Source organism: Cupressus sempervirens, chromosome 2 (genome assembly GCF_028749045.1).
Source record: "Cupressus sempervirens isolate cs-2001-9-10 chromosome 2, ASM2874904v1, whole genome shotgun sequence".
In the NCBI taxonomy this organism is placed as follows: Eukaryota; Viridiplantae; Streptophyta; class Pinopsida; order Cupressales; family Cupressaceae; genus Cupressus; species Cupressus sempervirens.
This window is the reverse complement of record NC_143119.1, coordinates 760,693,101-760,712,957: the sequence shown is the minus strand read 5'-3', so window position 1 is coordinate 760,712,957 and position 19,857 is coordinate 760,693,101. Positions and strand designations below refer to the sequence as shown.

General features: G+C 40.0%; 1 protein-coding gene and 1 pseudogene across 2 annotated transcripts; one reads left to right on the top strand and one right to left on the bottom strand.

Moving 5' to 3' along the window:
- Window positions 1-243: 243 nt before the first annotated feature.
- LOC149575662 (MFS-type transporter clz9-like) lies at window positions 244-1,539 on the bottom strand. The gene has a single exon (XM_089816059.1). The coding sequence runs from the start codon at window positions 1,537-1,539 to the stop codon at window positions 244-246; it is 1,296 nt and encodes a 431-aa protein (XP_089672185.1).
- An 8,140-nt stretch (window positions 1,540-9,679) lies between these two features.
- Window positions 9,680-12,438, top strand: LOC149575661 (subtilisin-like protease SBT1.7 pseudogene; annotated as a pseudogene). Its single transcript, XR_016360195.1, has one exon. The product of XR_016360195.1 is annotated as a subtilisin-like protease SBT1.7 pseudogene (transcript).
- The last annotated feature ends 7,419 nt before the right edge of the window (window positions 12,439-19,857 follow it).

Here is a 19,857-nt window from a genome sequence, read left to right as displayed (position 1 = left end):
AACCAATGTGTTTGGAAGAGATGGAGGAGGGGATGGTAGTGACAATCCTATATCCTCATTATTTAAGTCCAAGTTCACACAAAGGTTTTTAGCACCTTCCATGATGTAATTAGGAATACTCACTTCAGTAGGAATACTTAAATCTGATATATCTTGCACAGTATGTACCGATTCATGTTGACCCTATTCAGTAGTGGCAGAATCATGCTGTCCCTGTTCAGCAGTGGCAGAATCATGCTGTCCCTATTCAGCAGTGGCAGAATCATGCTGTCCCTGTTCAGCAGTGGCATTATCGTGTTGTAGTTGCATTTCAATTGCATCATTTTCTCTTTGAATTCGTTCTACTCTTTCTTGAATATCAGACTCACTAACTCCTGCAAATCTAAGAATACTTTCAAGAGCAATTGCTTCATCTTCCTCTTCAACACCAACCGAAAATGCTCTACTAGGATTCATGTCATTTATAAGTGCTGTTGGGTTCAATGGCCAAATACCAGTCCTCTTAAATCCTGCCTTGATATTTTCTGGAGTGAGGGCCTTTTTGAATGCTTTGCTGCATAAGGTAGCTAATTCAGACTTATTTATTTCTAATCCATGATGCTTTGCCATCCATTCTGATCTCTCTCTCTTGAAGTGGTTCTTAAAAGGAGAAAATACACTTACATCTAAAGGTTGGAGCTTGTGGCTTGTGTGACTTGGCAATGTAAGGAGATCAATTCCTAGAACTCTTGCCTCTTGAATTGTAGGAAGTGCCACATGGCTCCCATGACCATCAAATATAAGTAAATGCCTATTGCTAGGTGAAACTCCACCAGGCACAGATCTGGCAAAGTGATGCAACCAATTGAGGAATAGTTCCTTGGTCATCCATGCATGAGGTTGGGTTGCCATACAAGCCCCTGGTTCACAACCTACAATATAATTTTTTATTTGCCTTTGACCTTTAAAAAGGTAGAATCCTGGAATGCTCTGTCCTGCAGCATTAACACAACATAATATGGTGATCCATTCTCTACTTTTTGACAGTACATATGGCACACTCCTTGAGCCCTTTCTGGATATCACCTTCATTCCACAATTTCTCCCAGCTTGAACACCTGTTTCATCACAGTTCCAAATTTGGTGTGGGCCATATTGTTTATCTTTGTAAACTTTTGCCAAATTGTCATAAAAAGCTGCTGTTATGGATGGTCTAAGCATGGTAGCTCTATCTTTGTCTATACCTTCTGCTGTTCTTAATGCCAGCTCAGGATGTCTTCTTTTGAACCCTCTCCACCATGACTTGCCTGGAAAACCATTTTTGAAAGGGTTTGGCCTGGTCTCACAAATGTGAGCAACATGTGCTTTTAATTGCGTTATTTCAAGACCATATCCCATCTCTGCCATATCTTGACACCATTGAACTATTTCCATTTCTTCTTCACTTGATAATATAGTCGGTGGACCTCTCTTTGTTCTAGTTGTGATACCTTGCAACCAATTTGACAATGTTGTAAAAGGAATACCCCATTTCTTGGCAGCAACTCGGATCGAATACATATTATCTTCAACGTCTTTGATTGCATTGTGTTAGGAACCTGTGTGTTCCTTCAGTTTATTTTGTTAGAGTAGTGTTGTTGGACGCATATGCTTTGTAAGTCGTCCCGTGAGTATATTTTATTATCCCACATGCATAGGTAGTATTACTTTTCCAGATCGTACTCAGTATATTAGAATAGGTTGAGGCCCTTGATGGGCACGGACGAATTTATTGTATTGAGCTTGCTCAAAGGAGGTTACCCCCTCGAAGTGGCCTGCGATCAGTAGATTCATTCTGAGTTCTGCTATCACTTTGTATTCTGTTATTTCGAGCATTCTCACGATATTGCTATAAGGAGGTTCTTCACATCTGGTATCAGAGCACTCTCTTGGGCTCGCTGGGTGGAAATTACATCAAATTTTTTTTTCTGTCGTGGCCTTCAGGTTCCTCTCACTTCTAATATCTCTTGTTATTGCAATAACTCTTTTCAGTTGTTCTGTCTGTGAGTGAATTTTTCTAAGTCGACTGTTCAAAAAAAAAAAAAAAAAAAAGAGTAAAATTTTTTTCTGTTTTTTAGTCGTAGCTTTCTTATTTGCTTTCTGTTTCTGCTCATACTTCCGCAGAACGTCTGCAATATCATTTCGCATAGTTCCTTCCTTGGCGACCCAACCCCAAATTTTACATATCAAAGCCCTAAATCCCTCATTTATCTAATTTTAGGGTTTGCCCTATCTTTTTCACCTCTCATCCAATCGCCACCAAACTGAGCCACAAGATTCAATTCCTCATTTTGCTCCCTTATCCCTCTTGGACTGTTCACCTCATTTCGCCTCCCTACCCTTGAAACCCTCATTTTTCTTTTTCCCTTGTCCCTAGATAGTCTCCCACCACCCGTCGAACACCCATTTCCTATATGAGTTTTACCCAAATCCAAGTTTGCCGTAACTAAAAAAGTTTTTGTTTCTCATCTTCTACCCATTCCAAAAAAAAAAAAAAAAAAAAAAAAAAAAAAAAAAAAAAAAAAAACCTTGCTTTATGGTTGTTACGCGTACAGGAGCAAAAATCATGGAAGAGGAAATTGAATCCCTCAAAACCAAACTTCAAGATCTGGATGACAAAATTCTGGGTCTTAACTTTCAGCAGTCAGCCATGAGCCGAAACCATTCAGGAGATAATGGGTCCTCTTCTGGCAATTTTCGTGGACCAAAGCTTGATTTTCCACGCTTCGATGGTTCTGATCCGACTGGATGGATCTATAGGGTAGAGCAGTATTTCAGCTTGCATAATACTTTGGATAACCACAAAGTCCCCCTTGCATCTTTTCATTTGGAACATGAAGCTCTTCAATGGTTCCGTTGGTACATCAAGGCTAATGTAGGCCCAACGTGGAGAGAATTTTGCACCCTCATTTTGGAGCGCTTTGGCCCTAGTTCCTTTAATGATTTCACAGGAGCACTCACTAAACTGCGTCAAACAGGCACTGTAAGAGAATACCAGACAGAGTTTGAAAAATTAGCTAATCACACAGAGGGCTTGTCTGATGAATTCTTCCGTAGTTGTTTTGTTAGTGGTCTGAAGGATGCACTTCGCTCAGAAGTCAAAATGTTTCGACCTACTACAATGATGGAAGCCCTTGGGTTGGCTAAGTTAGCGGAAGACAAGATTAGTGCTCTACAACGCTCCAGATCTAATTTTGTTCCATTCAGAAATACAGGTTCTCACAACCCTCCAGTCATACCAGCTCCCAGAACTACTCCGATCAAGCACTTGTCTGAAACAGAGATGCGAGTCAGGCGAGACAAAGGGCTTTGTTATAATTGTGATGAGAAATGGTCTCGGGGCCATAGATGTGTTCAGCAAAAGCTCTATCTCTTGGATGTGGATTCTCCACCGGAATTGGAAGAATATGTAGATGCTCAGGAAACAGTGGATGATGAGGTTGAGCCTCACCAGCCTGAACCTCCTTCACCAGAAGCTCCACCAGAGATATCTGTCCATGCTTTGGCAGGAGTCACTACTCCACAAACCATGCGGGTCCAGGGTTTCTTCAAGAAGATCCCTCTTACTATACTCATTGATTCTGGTAGCACTCATAACTTCATTGATCCACGAATAGCCAAACAGGCTGATTGCTTTATCCATCCCTGCTCTAGCTTTGAAGTCATGATTGCCAATGGGGGCACTTTACCTTGTAAAGGGAAATGTCGCAATGTGCGTCTCTCTATTGGAGATTATAACATGCGCTCTGACATGTTTGCCTTACCCTTAGGTGGTTGTGATGTGGTTTTGGGTGCCCAATGGTTACGCACTCTTGGCCCCATTCTCTGGGATTTTGCTGAACTTTGGATGCAGTTTTCAGCCGAGGGGCACCAACACACTTTGAAAGGCTTACAACCAGGGTCTCTCAGCATCATCAGTTCACACCGTATGGAAAAACTTCTTAAGAAGAATTCACATGGTGTCATCGCTCAGCTCCATTCCATTCAGATGCAGCCATCAGCAGTCTCTAGCACTCCTGCCGATCTCCAACACATTTTGGACAAGTATTCTGGTGTATTTGCTGAACCTGTGGGATTACCTCCTTCTCGTCCAGAGGACCACCGTATTCAGCTCCTTCCTGGCAGTGTTCCGCCCAACATCAGGCCCTACCGCTACCCATTTCATCAGAAGACCGAAATCGAGATACTTGTCCGTGACTTACTGAAGCAAGGTATTATTCGCCCTAGTACCAGTTCCTTTTCTTCTCCAGTTCTGCTTGTTCGCAAAAAAGATGGGTCATGGCGACTCTGCATTGATTTCCGAGCACTTAATCATCTCACTATAGAGGACAAGTTTCCCATTCCAGTTGTTGATGAACTTCTTGATGAACTTCATGGGGCTCATTTTTTCTCCAAGTTAGATCTTCGTTCTGGGTATCATCAAATTCGGGTTAATGAGGAGGATATACCTAAAACTGCCTTCCGCACACATGATGGTCACTATGAATTTTTAGTCATGCCCTTTGGCCTCACGAATGCTCCTTCAACATTTCAGGCAGTGATGAATAACATATTTCGACCATACCTCCGGAAATTCATTCTGGTCTTCTTTGATGATATCCTCATATATAGCAAAACTTGGGCTGAGCATCTCCATCATCTGGAGCTTGTCTTGCAACTTCTCTCTGATCATCAACTCTGTGCAAAACTATCTAAATGTGTGTTTGGCCAAGAGGAAGTGGAGTATCTCGGGCATATTGTTGCACACCATGGAGTGCGGGTGGATCCTACAAAAATAGATGCCATGAAAACTTGGCCGCATCCTAAAACTCTCAAGAGCCTTCGGGGTTTTTTGGGGTTGACTGGCTACTACCGCAAGTTTGTCAAAGATTACGAGAAAATTGCAGCACCATTGACAGCTCTGTTAAAAAAGGATGCCTTCTCCTGGACCCCTGTTGCTGAGACTGCATTTGAACAACTGAAACAGGCTATGTGCAGTACACCTGTTCTCGCGATGCCAGATTTTTCCAAACCCTTCACTATTGAGAGTGATGCTTGCGGCAATGGATTGGGTGTTGTTCTCCTGCAAGATGACCATCCTATTGCGTTCACTAGCAAAGCCCTCTCTGGTAAGAATCTAGCCCTCTCTACTTATGAAAAAGAAATGATGGCTATTTTGCATGCTGTACAGAAGTGGCGGCCATACCTCTTAGGGAGTCATTTTTGCATCAGAACCGATCACCAAAGTCTGAAATACTTCCTGGAACAACGAGTATCCTCTCCTACACAACAGAAATGGGTCAGCAAACTCATGGGGTATGATTATGAGATCACCTACAAGAAGGGTAAGGAGAATATTGTGGCAGATGCTCTTTCTCGCACATTTGATAATCAAGCTTCCCTTTCCGCTATTTCTATGCCCATTCCCAATTGGTTAGCGTCTATTCAGCAGGGCTATGACAGTGACTCTTCTTTATCTCAAATCATTCACCAGCTAGCCAATAATCCTTCTGCTATACCACATTACTCTTGGGATGGTGCTTCTCTTCGATACAAGGGTCGGCTAGTGCTTCCTCAGAACCCAGCTCTACATCAGGCTATTTTTTATGAACTCCATGCTTCTCCTTCAGCAGGACACTCAGGCTTCCTCAAAACTTATGAGCGAGCAAGGAGAAACTTCTTTTGGAAAGGGATGAAACAGACGATTCAACAGATGGTGGCTGAATGTGATACTTGCCAACGCCACAAGGGTGAAACGACCCTCCTTCCTGGCTTGCTCGAACCATTGCCCATCCCTACACGGATTTGGACTGATATTTCTATGGATTTCATTGAAGGGCTTCCTAAATCCGGTGGCAAGACAGTGATCTTGGTTGTGGTTGATCGTCTCTCGAAATATAGTCATTTTTGTGCCCTCAGCCACCCCTATACTGCCTCCTCTGTTGCACAAATCTTCATGGACCAGATATTTCGTCTTCATGGACTCCCTTCTTCCATTGTCTCTGATCGTGATGCAACTTTTACCAGTCATTTTTGGACTGAACTGTTTCAGAAAACTGGCACCAAACTGAAGATGAGTTCGGGCTATCACCCACAAACTGATGGTCAAACTGAAATTGTCAATAAATGCTTGGAAACTTATCTTCGTTGCTTCACTTCCGAACAGCAACATCAGTGGGCCAAGTGGCTCCCTTTAGCTGAATGGTGGTACAATACCTCTTACCACACTGCCTCTAAAATGACTCCATATGAAGCAGTCTATGGTCAGGCACCTCCAGTGCTCCTTCCCTACACTCCCAACAGCTCACCAGTCCAGGCAGTTGACATAGTTCTCCGCAGCAGGGATCAGATTCTTCGTACCTTACAGGATAATCTTCACATGGCCCGTAATCGGATGAAACAACAAGCAGATCAACACCGTTCTGAGCACTCATTTCAAGTTGGGGATATGGTTTTTCTTCGTCTATAGCCATACAAACAATCCTCCCTAAAGCTGAAAGGGCGTCATAAGCTGGCCCCAAAATTTTATGGGCCTTATAAGGTTCTGCAGAAGATTGGTTCAGTTGCTTATAAACTGGAACTTCCTCCTTCTTCCCGCATTCATCCAGTCTTTCATGTTTCTTGTCTAAAGAAAGTTCTGGGTACCACTGTCAGAGCACAAACTACTCTCCCTGAAATGGATACGGAAGGATCCATTATCCTGGAGCCGGTGGCAATCATTGACCAGCGCACTCGCCAGCTTCGCTCTCGCTCCATCTCTGAGGTCTTGATTCAGTGGCATGGCATACAACCAGAGGATGCTACCTGGGAACCCCTTCTTCAGATTCAACAACAATTTCCACACCTTAAGCTTTGAGGACAAAGCTTTTTTCTAAGGGAGAGGGGATGTTAGGAACCTGTGTGTTCCTTCTGTTTATTTTGTTAGAGTAGTGTTGTTGGACGCATATGCTTTGTAAGTCGTCCCGTGAGTATATTTTATTATCCCACATGCATAGGTAGTATTACTTTTTCAGATCGTACTCAGTATATTAGAATAGGTTGAGGCCCTTGATGGGCACGGACGAATTTATTGTATTGAGCTTGCTCAAAGGAGGTTACCCCCTCGAAGTGGCCTGCGATCAGTAGATTCATTCTGAGTTCTGCTATCACTTTGTATTCTGTTATTTCGAGCATTCTCACGATATTGCTATAAGGACCCCATTTCTTGGCAGCAACTCGGATCGAATACATATTATCTTCAACGTCTTTGATTGCATTGTCCAAGTCTGAATTTGACCACTGTTTTCTTATTGGTGCATTCTTAGATGTAGTAGAAGTCATTTGTGTACTAGAAACTCTACCTTGCACATCCACTATATCTATTGGATCTGGAGTTGGTATTTCAGGTTGATTTGGTATGTTAATTTGATCTTTGGCATTGCTTTTATTTTCTAGATTGCAGTGAAGCATAACCCCTCTTTTGTGCATAAGTAGAGGCCTTGTTCTTTGAACTCGATTCCTCTTAGAAGTTCTCATAGAAGTTCTCATGGTGAAATATATGTAGTCTGTGTGAAATTTATTACATGTAAAAATTATGTTAACAAATCGGTTATGTTAGAAAATTACTTTCATTGTTTCTTTTAATAGAAGATTGCAATCAGTCTAAGTTGAGGAATAATTTTAACGAAATAGTATGGTTTCTTTTAATGTTGGTTGCCAAATTCTAGCTACTAAATGATTGCACTTCCTTTTGTATAAATACGTAAATGATACAATGACAAATAAATTAAAAAACAATGCAAATGCTTTGGTCAACATTTTTTTGCTATTGTTGACTATTTTGTTCACAACCTAGAGTTATATAGACATCATTTCTTTCCAAATAGGTCATTAATATGCAATAAAAAGAAGATTTTAAAAGATTGCATTTCTTCTATAAAATAAATAAACGTGTGAAGAGTGAAGAGAATCCAGTGGCTGAAGATTTGTAAATCTGAGCCATAAACCTTAAAACTCTATATGTTTCTATTTGGGACAAACTGTTCTTCATTGTAATCTCTTTAAATGGTGGTGAAGGCAAGGGCTGAGGGTTGTAGGAAAACCTTTCAAAACTTGAATGGGTGATAGGGGTTCTATGCAAATCCTCAAAAAATGTATGGGGCTCTAATTTGAACATATGTGTAGAAACCTATTGACCTATATGTTCTCTCTGAGCATATCTTTTATTTTAAAAAAAATTGAAAGATCTACGCAAAGAAAATATAAATGAAAATGAATAACAATTTATGCACCTGAATATGCTTAACCTGGTTGAAAATTATGCTCCTGAATATGCTTAGTCTGGTTGATGAGAGTGGTTGATGAGAGCAGTTGCAGATATTGTTGATCCTAAATACAAGCCGAAGCAGAGAAAATGTCTACAGTGAAAGAAAAGAGACTACTGTCCATTCATTTTATAGATTGTGTTAACTCTTCTTTAACCATGATTAGATTAAATTTCAATTGGTTTGTCTTTTTTAATATCCAAATTTGATTGGATGGTTTTTGTTGCCATGGATTGAGCTTTTAATTGTCCTAAATTTGATTGGATGGTTTTTGTTCCCACGGATTGAATTTTGTTGCATGATTTGACTGTTTTAGTATGATGTAATTTGTTCTCATAAATTAAGAGTTTTAAATTTTGATAGTTGTCTTGTTAATTAAACATTATTTTTTCTTTGTGTTATTTTTGTGGTGAGCCTTATAAGTTTTCTACTTTTGTAGTTGAAAGGTCAAATAAGCCAATAAATGCATCTGCTAGGTGGAGGAAGTTGGAATGAAGACTTGAAATTAGATTTGATGGTATTCCAGTAGTTGTACACCAGTCAGTATTATTTGAAAAAAAAAGATGTAAAGTACCCAGGAGTTGTACACTAGTGGGTAATATTAAAAAAAAAAGATTTGTTTACAGTTGTAAAGTACCTAGTAGTTGTACACTAGTGGGTAATATTTAAAGAAGAATATATGTATAGATTTATAAACTGTTGTATTATTGTACATTCAGTGATGGTATTTTTTCAATAAACATTGCTTAAACTGTCAAAGTTGTAATATTTGCCAATCACAATCAAATCTTAAATTGTGACATATTGGATCATAAATCTATATATTTATTTCTAATTGTGAGATGCAAGAGATCTATTTAATTTTCTGAGACACTTATTTAGTTATGATAGATTCATTATTTTAAAACTAAGGAACTTATTGTAGTACACTTATTTATATTAATCAAAGCAAAATATATTACATAAGATTTGATAATATATGTATAAATTTTTGAATTTATTTAAACATTACAAGTTCTCACGTGTACTATTATTGGTTCCATGCATCACATATCTGATAATTTTTTTATTAATAGATAAAATCTATGTAATCAAGATTTAATATTTATTTGTTGCATTAATAGTATTAATATTCACAATTGCTATAACCATTATTGGACCCCGCTCCACTACTGGTGCCTCTCCCCTATAAAAACCATAAAACATATTTACTATCAAACTCACCAAACTTGAATCAAATTATATAAGTAATTTTTTCCTTTATTCTAATACATGAACTAAATTAAAAAAAAGAAAGAAAACACCCGTTTGAAAGACCAAAACTTTGACTCCATTGAAAAAGCGACAAACAAACAGCCTAAAAAAAACTTTATTTAAAGAAAAGTGTTCGTTGGTCCACCGAAAAAGAAAACGCTTTGTAGAAAAGGCATCTGCCAAATCTCTTTACCAAAAACAAAGCAGCAAACGGCTGACTGCGTGATGGAATACACATTTTTTATGTGGGAATCCGGACATTTTCTGATTCACACACAGAGTGCCAACCATTCCATCCTTTTCATAAATAGAGACGTTTCATACAAGTGGTAGTAATACAACACAGGGCTGTAAAAGATTTGAGATTTGATCTAAGCAGAGAAGATCATGAAGCTGAAACAATGGTGGACTTGGATGCTGTACTCTTTGGCGGCGGCTGTTGCATCTAGCGCCGCCATTGCAGATAAGCGGACATACATAGTCCATATGTCCAAGTCCCATATGCCCATGTCCTTATACGATTCTCACGACCTCTGGTACTCATCTCTTCTCAAATCTCTTCATGGCGAAGATGATGATGAATCTGAGGGACTGCTTTACAGTTATGATCAAGTCTTGCATGGCTTCGCTGCAAAACTCACACGTGCGCAAGCAGAGACCTTGGAGAAGATGGACGCCGTCGTGGCCGTGCATGCGGAGACCGTCTACGAGCTCCACACTACCCGGAGCCCGGAGTTCTTGGGACTGGAAGGCGGCGCCGGCGCTGGCGTCTGGACCGACTCCGACGGCACCGGTGACGTCGTCGTGGGGGTTCTCGACACGGGAGTCTGGCCGGAAAGTCCGAGTTTTTCCGACCACGGGATGAAACCGGTGCCGGCAAAGTGGAAGGGAGAGTGCGAGTCCGGGACGGCGTTTAACGCCAATCATTGCAACAGAAAACTCGTCGGCGCGCGGTTCTTTTGCAGAGGATATGAGGCGGCGCAGGGGCGGGTGGATGAGGCGGCGGAGTATAGATCTCCGAGAGATCAGGACGGGCATGGGACGCACACAGCTTCGACGGCGGCGGGATCGACGGTGGAGAATGCGAGTCTGTTGGGCTACGCGAAGGGGACCGCACGTGGGATGGCGCCGTCGGCGAGAGTGGCGGCGTATAAGGTCTGCTGGGTGGGCGGTTGTTTTAGTTCGGATATATTGGCGGGCTTGGAGAGGGCAGTGGAAGACGGCGTGCACGTGTTGTCGTTGTCGCTCGGCGGCGGCGTTGTGCCGTTTTATCGAGACGGGATTGCTCTGGGCGCTTTTGCAGCGATGGAGAAGGGGATTTTCGTGTCGTGCTCGGCCGGAAATGCCGGGCCGGTGCCGGCGAGTTTGGCGAACGTTGCGCCGTGGATTACGACGGTCGGGGCGAGTACGTTGGATCGGGATTTTCCGGCGGTGGTTGTGCTCGGCAACGGGGCTCGTTTTGGCGGCGTGAGTTTGTATGGCGGCAAAAGGCTGCCGCCGACATTGGCGCCGGTTGTGTACGCCGGTAGTGCGGGCAATGGGAACCGGAGTAGCAATCTTTGCTTGGAGGGGACTCTGGCGGCGGAGCTCGTGCGGGGAAAGATTGTTGTTTGTGATAGGGGAGTCAGTGCGAGGGTCGAGAAAGGGGAGGTCGTAAGGTCGTTGGGCGGTGTTGGAATGATACTACTGAATACGGCAGCGAACGGCGAGGAACTCGTTGCCGATAGTCATTTGTTGCCGGCAGTGGCAGTTGGGCGAAGATTCGGCGACTCCATTCGGGGCTATGCGACCGCGAGCTCGAGACCACGAGCAACGATAGAGTTCAAGGGCACTGTCTTGGGAGTCAAGCCTTCCCCGGTGGTTGCCGCCTTTTCGTCTCGGGGACCGAATCCCATTACACCAGAGATTCTCAAGCCCGACGTGATCGCACCAGGTGTCAACATCCTCGCCGCCTGGACGGGGTCTACGGGGCCGTCGGAGCTGAAGTCCGATACACGCATCGTCGACTTCAATATAGTATCTGGAACGTCCATGTCATGTCCGCATGTGAGCGGTCTCGCTGCGCTCCTCAAGGCGCAACACCCAGAGTGGAGCCCCGCGGTGATAAGGTCGGCTCTCATGACCACCGCCTACACGCTCGATAATACAAGACGTCCTATCAAGGATGTCGCCACAAGCAAGGACTCCACTCCGTTTGCTCATGGCGCCGGGCACGTAGACCCGCACAAGGCCCTCACTCCGGGGCTCGTGTACGACATGGGCATTCGAGACTACGTTGACTACTTGTGCATGCTGGGCTATAGTCCTCAGCAACTCAGGATCGTGGCCAAGGCCAATGCCACATGTTCTAAGGCAGCGCTCCGGAATAAGAACCCCGGAAATATCAATTACCCATCGTTTTCAGTTATTTTCGAAAAAGAAGAAAGGAAAGGTCCTTTTATAGTCCACCGTACCAGACACCCCAACAACAAGTCATCGTCGTTGTCATCCTCCATCAAATACAAGAGGACTGTGACGAACGTGGGCACAACTGGTTCGACGTACAGAGTCGCAGTTTCCGGCCCCCCGGCCGTAAAAATAGCCGTTGGGCCGAAAACTCTCACTTTTGAAAGGCCGAACGAAAAGCTGTCATACACAGTGACATTCACAGCCGCCAGGAAAACGGCACTTACTGCAGCTTTCGGATCAATCACATGGACAGATGGAGTACACAAAGTAAGGAGCCCAGTTGCATTTAGCTGGCACTCACAATAGTTGCTGAATAACTTTTTTTTTTGGCTTGTATTTATCTTTTTATGTCGTGTCGTTCATGATTCAGTCCTGTAAGATGCCAGATGCCACCAATTTTTAACTTTTGTCAGATATGAACGACATTTTCGGTGTATTTGCAGCTTTTACGTGTTTGTTTCTTCGTTTGTGACAAAATTTCATTGATTTTCTAAGAAGAAACGATAAAATCACGAGAGTTAGATGAGTGTAGAAAGATGCTTTTTGTGGTGGGAAGTTGCATAGCGTTTCAGACTTCCCCTTCTTTTACGCTGTGTGTTTTACAGCTTTGAATGGCAAGGCAACAGATTTCTCGTGTTCTGAAAAGTTTATGCAGCCACCACATCACAATGTGTGGGGACAATCATATGCATTTCTTCAGGTGTGGAATGTCTTCCTAGGTGAGAATTCAAAATCCAACTAAAACCCAAATCAAAGATAAAAGAGATTTTGACCGTCCAGTTTTTCCTTTGACCGTCCTAGTATGTTAGATTTCACCTACATATGTGCATTGTTTCTTTGTTTCTGAATATTAACAAAATTTTCAGACCTTCATGTCAAAGCATAAGAGAAAAGAGGATGTTGCTATCTTCTATACAAAATGTAATGTTGATCAAATTTCAAAAGTGAAAAAATAATATAGATTTTTTTGACATTTGTTTAAAGTTTATCTATTTTTTCTATAGAATTGATGAGTTATCTGTTTAACTAAACATATTTTGTACAAGCATATTTCGTACTTCCTTTTTAAAGTACTTAACTTTTTCTTTTTCATTTCTTTTTCCTTTTTTTCTTGGCCCTTTTTTTTCAAAAAACAATCAACAAATGCAATATATATCCTCCATAACTAGAATTGATAGAAATTTTGATATGTTGTACATAATTTTCAATGCAATTATATATTCTCTCATCTTCTAGTAGATCTTCAGAATAATCAATTTCTTCTTCATGATTTGCATATTTTGTGATCGTAAATAACACAAAAAATAAGAAAAACATCACCATGTTTTTACAAATCTGAAAAAAACAAAAACAAGTTTGACCTTTTTGTTGGGGTCTTTGGTGCATTTTAATGGAAACATTTCAAAGTGCCAATACTCGTGAACACATATTCCAATAATAGTGCATGAATGAGACAAATACCACCAAAAGTTAGAAAAAGGATCAACTATTGGTACAATTTTGTTATCATTTTGGTCTTGTTTGGGTACTCCTCTTCTTGTATCAAGATGTAATAATTTCTAAATTAAATTGAGTTCGATGTTTTTGTATCAATATTTCAGATCAGATTCTTAATCTATCATCATAATGATAATGAATATTGGAAAACACAAGATAAAATATATAATGTTCACATGCAAATAAGAGTAACTTTTTCGAAATCTATTAAAAAAAGTTGAAAAAATTTAATTTATACATCAAAAATTAGATTATTAGATTTATAACTAAAATCACTACCATTTTTCAATATGTCCTACCTTGGAGTTGAGTAAATTCACAAACATTCTTACAACTTCAAAAATTGATTTTTTAAAATTCTTGAGTATTTATATATTTTAATTTTATTAAATTCTCTTTAAGTAAATTCTCAATACAATGAGATTTCACATTAAAAAGTTTTCTTCCCTAATATGGTGGACACAGTTCTTGGTTCATTTAATTGAATCAAGAATCAAGGAAGTATTTTCTCTTGTAAAATCTATAGGGTAAGCTTCATAAAAAGTATGTGAGATCTTAAATTGGAATTGTTCTTCTTTACAACATGGTTTTGGTTTTATTTCAAATTTAATATGATGGAATAAATGTGTCACATATCATAATCAACCACTTGTAATTAGTAGTTGTGCACACATGTCTTTATAGTGGTGTATGAATGGGTCAATTACTAACCAAAAATGTTTAAAATAATAATTGGCCCTTGTTACATGTGTTATCATTTAATCCGTATATTCAATTACACGTACTTTTTGTTGAATTGTGAAGGCCAATAGACACATGTGTTTTCCCTCCATTTTATTTTGTCTCTTCTGCTGATCATTTGTGATCTATAAATGCTGATGACATGTATTGTAAACTTAATTCATTTTCTCATTAATATAATTCCTTTGCTCTCAGTGTGGACGTAGCCACGATTTGTGGTGAACCACGATAAACTACTGTGTTTATGTGTTTTGTTGTCCTGTATTTTCTTTCACATTCTTAGTTTATTTACAATTGGTATCAGAGCCATAATCGATTTCGGTGATCAATTTTTGAAGTCATAGAGGAAACAAGAGTGTAGAAATTCTCGGGGAAGAATTTCAGTTTGTGGAAGGTACAGGTGCGATCACTTTGGTCAAGCATGATCTTGCAATAGCAATTGAAGGTAAAGCAAAGAAGTCTACCGCCATGTCAAATGAAGATTGGACTAAAACTGATGAGAAGGCAACGACCGAGATTTTTCTTTCGCTATCTCCAAATGTGTTGTTCAATGTGAACAATGAAACATCAACAAAGGATGTGTGGAACAAACTTCATAGTATGTATCAAATGACATCTGCTGCAAACAAAATTTTTATCATGAAGAAGCTTTACAAATTGAAGATGAAGGAAGGAACAGTGATGTCGAATCACATAAATGAGTTGAATACTCTTTTATGTCAAGCACACTCCATTGGTATGCCTCAAGATGACGAAAATAAGGTGGTCATCTTATTCTGTTCCTTACCGGATAGCTGGGATGGTGTGGTAACATCAATTAGCACTTCCGTAACCGGAAAAAACATGTTGGTTTATGATGAGGTGGCTTCTACGTTGCTTAGTGAAGATATGAGGAGAACTAATAAAGAGCCTTCATCCGACGATGCGCTAACAATGGTTGGTACGAAAAATAGAGGAAGAACTCAACATTGAGGCAAAAATAATAACAACAATCGAAGGTCACAATTAGCTAGAAGGTCGCAGTCCCAAGGTAGACAAAACAGTTGTTGGTTTTGTGGAAAGGCTGGTCATGTTAAAAAGGATTGCAAAAAATATAAAAGAACTCAAGAAAAAGTTTTGGACAACGGAGGAAACATCATTCATGATCCCGATGATGGTGTTTTGGTTCTTGTGACAAGTGACACAACTTCAAATTCATGGGTAATTGACTTTGGGGCTTCATTTCATGTATCTTCTTGTAGCGAAGCCTTCACAAACTATAAGGAAGGTAAATTTGGGAATGTTTTTTTGGGTGATAACAAGCCTTGTGAAATCATAGGAAAGGGTGATATTTTGTTATCAATTAAAGGAGGCGCTCAATTATTGCTTCAAGATGTTAGGTATGTTCCCAAATTAAAAAGAAATTTGATTTTCATCAATCAGTTATATGCTCAAGGTTTTCTTACACTCCTCATGGACACATGGAAAATTACCAAGGGTTCCATGGTTATTGCCAAAGGAGATAAAGTTGGCAATCTAAATGTTGTAGAAACTAATGATGAGGTGGGAGCTGCAATGATTGTTGCAGACAACGATGCCACACTTTGGCATCAAAGATTAGGCCACATGAGCAAGAAGGGGTTAGAGGTTATGTTTAATCAAGAGCAACTTCTGGGTCTCCTATCAACAGACTTAGAATTCTGCGAACATTGTCTTCATGGGAAACAAAAATGTGTCAGTTTTTTGAAGCATGGTCATGATAAGAAGACAACACCATTGGAGTTGGTGCACTCAGATGTCTTCGGTCCAATAGAGGTAACCTCTCATGGAGGCACAAATTTCTTTGTTTCCTTTCTTGATGATTGAACTAGAAAGGTTTGGGTTTATATGATGTCTAGAAAGTCTGAAGTTTTCTCCAAATTCAAAATTTTTAAAGTTCTTGTTGAAAATTAGAGCGGACACAAAATTAAATGTTTAAAATTAGATAGTGGAGGTGAATTTTGTTCCTTGGAGTTTGATAACTTTTGTGCAGATCATGGTATTCAACAGGTGAAAGTTGTGCCATTCACCCCTCAAGAAAACGAGTAGTGGAAAGACTAAATCAAACTATACTTGAGAAAGTTTGATGTATGCAATCTAATGACAGTTTAGGCAAAGAATTTTGGGCAGAAGCCTACAATACAATAGGATACTTGATTAATCAAAGTCCTTCATCTCATTTGGACTTTGGAATTCTGGAGGAGGAATGGCTAGGTAGAAGGATTTCCTACTCATAGCTTCGAGTGTATGAGTGTCAAGCATTTGTTCATGTTCCTAAAGAAAAAAGGAGCAAGCTGGATTCAAAATCATAGGAGTGCATCTTCATGGGTTATGGTGAAGATCAATATGGATTTTGACTATGGGATCCTGTTGCAAAGAAGATTGTATGGAGTCAAGATGTGGTATTTAATGAGACAAAGTTTTCGGCTCTTCAATCAGTGCCACAAGAAAGAGTAGTTGAAGATTTTATTCCTATGCCTTTATTTAATGAGAATAATTCTTCATTAAACTCTCATTCTTAGTATTAGCCTATAACTTCCACTCCTACCTCTGTTTTAGCTCCATTTCCTGGTGTTAGTAGTGATTCACAATATTCTTCTCATACTCTGCCATCATCACAACAGATAGAGCATGGAAGAAGGGGAACCTCTGACCATGTTGGGCAGTTGGGATAGTTTTCTAGAGAAGTTGCTGTTGTAAGAAGACAAGAAGAGATCAGTGATGACATATATAGGGAAAATCATGCTAGCAAGGATGATGCTTCTGCTCACGGTGATACAGAGCTATTTTCTTACATATGTGGAGCCGTTTTTACACCTAGTGCCTCCACTTGAGCAGTAGAGCCTTTTGAATATGGAGACCAAAAATTTTTGGTTTCTTCTAGCTGGCCCCCCTCATTCAAGCCCGATGAATCCCACCATATTGGGAATTCTAGAAGAGGTTGACAGACACAAGATGTAGAATTTTGATGTTCATTCATGTAGGTTATTGGAGAACAGTTTTAACAACAAACCAGTCACCAATGAAATTGGTGTCACTGGTCTTGATGAGTCTCACGACATTGAACAAAATGTTTGCGGGTTTGGGGGCTTCAATGGTCACTGTTATGATGCACAAGGTGTAGGAAATGTTTTTGGAAATTGGCACAGTCCACAACAAACAGAGCACGACATGTATAAATTTACTCGATCTCCTGCTCACATAAGCTGTGTGCACAAACATAGCCATCATGATAACCATAGTCATTGCCCGCTAGGTGAAACATTAGCTACAACTCCTCCACATGTCTCAGGTTCCTGTCCATATGATAGTCTTCACCAATCTATGACAGAGCACCAAATAGTCGCAGAGCATGAGGGAATGGGAATCTCAACTCACGATGACCATGCTACAAAACTTTCTCATCACATTATTCAAGGTGCATTTGCGGCTCAAAGGTATGGGGATTCTTGTCTACACCACCAGATAGTGACAGATAAAAATTGTTTTAAGAACCCCATGGATTTGGGTGTTCATGGTCATAGGGAACAAAACTTTGATGTTCCTCAGCTCATTCACACATCTTCACAGGGCAGTGAATATGAATTAATAAGAAATAATTCTTAGAATTCTCAACATAATCTAGACATAAGGCGATCTACAAGGCATAGGAGGATGCCTGTGAAGTATTCAGATTATGAGCTCCTTTATTTCGAGGAGGTAGAGCCTGAGATATTAATCTTTGATCAAGTAGAGTTGGCTAATTTTTAAGATGCTTGCAGAAGTACTGATAAAAATTAGTTGATGATTGCAATGGAAGAAGAGATGAACTCTCTTAAAACCAATAAAACATGGGACTCAGTTTTGCTTCCACCAAATTGGAAAGCTTTGAAAAACTGTTGGGTATATAAGGTGAAAGAAGAAGATGGTGCCAGAAAAGGTATCATGCTAGATTAGTTGTCAAAGGGTATGCTTAGAAAAAGGGCCTAGATTTTGAAGAGATTTTCTCACTTGTTGTATGGACGACTACAATCTGAGTAGTTTTGGGATTGGTAGCCATTTGGGATCTTAAGCTCGAACAACTTGATGTTAAGATGCCTTTTGTACATAGCGACATCAATGAAGAATTGTACATGGAACAACCTGAAGGCTTTGTTCAAAAGGGGAAAGAACATCTCTATTGTTGGCTAAAGTGGAGTTTGTATGGGCTCAAGTAAGCTCCAAGACAATGGTACATTAAGTTTGATCAGTTCATGGCTGAACATAACTTCACTCAATGCGAATCAGATCCTTGCATCTACTATAAAAGACTTCCTAGTGGTGAGTTTGTTATTCTTTTACTTTATGTTGATGACATGCTAGTTGCTAGTACTTCTCCTCAAATAATCTACAAACTAAAGCAAGAGTTAGCTTCTCAGTTTGCTATGAAATATTTAGGGGTGACCAAAAAGATTATTGGGATGACTATCACTAGAGATAGATAGAAAAAGGTGTTGACTTTGTCACAAAAATCATATATTGACAAAGTTCTAGAGCGGTTTGGCATGGCTGAAGCTAAACATGTTCCTATTCCTCTTGCTCCTCATTTTTGCCTAAGTTCTGATTTGTGTCCCAAAACACAAGATGAGAAGGATTTTATGAATAACGTTCCTTATAAATCAACAGTTGGTAGCTTAATGTACACTATGGTTTCTACACATCCTGACATTAGTCATGCAGTGGGAGTAGTTAGTAGATACATGAGCAATCCCGGGAAACCTCATTGGGAAGTAGTGAAATGGATATAATGGTATCTCAAGGGTACTTCTAATTATGTATTCTATTTTGGTAGAAATCATGCTCAGCTGCAAGGATTCAGTGACTCAGATCTTGCTAAAGATCAAGAAAAGTACATGTCTACTACTGGTTATGCTTTCACATTTGTTGGGGCTGCCATTAGTTGGGCCTCAAGACTATAACATTGTGTCGCACTTTCTTCTGTTGAAGCCGAATACTTGGCTCTTTTCGAAGGGGCTAGAGAGATGATTTGGTTGCAATGCTTATTCAGTGATTTACATTGGCAACAAGATGATTATATTTTATTTTCAGATAGTCATAGTGTAATTCTTATGGTTCACAATCATTCCTCTTAGCAATGCTCCAAACATATTGACAAGCATGCTCACTATGTTCGCTATGTGGTAGAAGAAGGAAAACTAAAGGTAGTCAAAATTGATACGAAGATCAATCCGGCGGACATGTTGACAAAGGTTGTTGCCAAGGAGAAGTTTGAATGTGCCAGGACTTCTCTTGGCCTTGTTAAAAAGAAGTAAGCCAACATGTAGATTAGGGGAATGGATGATCAACTAGTGTATCTGTTGTCTTCAGGTGGGAGATTGTTGAATTGTGAAGGCCAACAGACACATGTTTTCCCTCCATTTTATTTTGTCTCTTCAGCTGATCATTTGTGATCTATAAATGCTGATGGCATGTATTATAAACTTAATTCATTTTTTCATTAATATAATTCCTCTGCTCTCAGTGTGGATGTAGCCACGATAAACTATTGTGTTTATGTGTTTTGCTGTTCTGTATTTTCTTTTGCATTCTTAGTTTATTTACACTTTTTCCCTACCAAAAA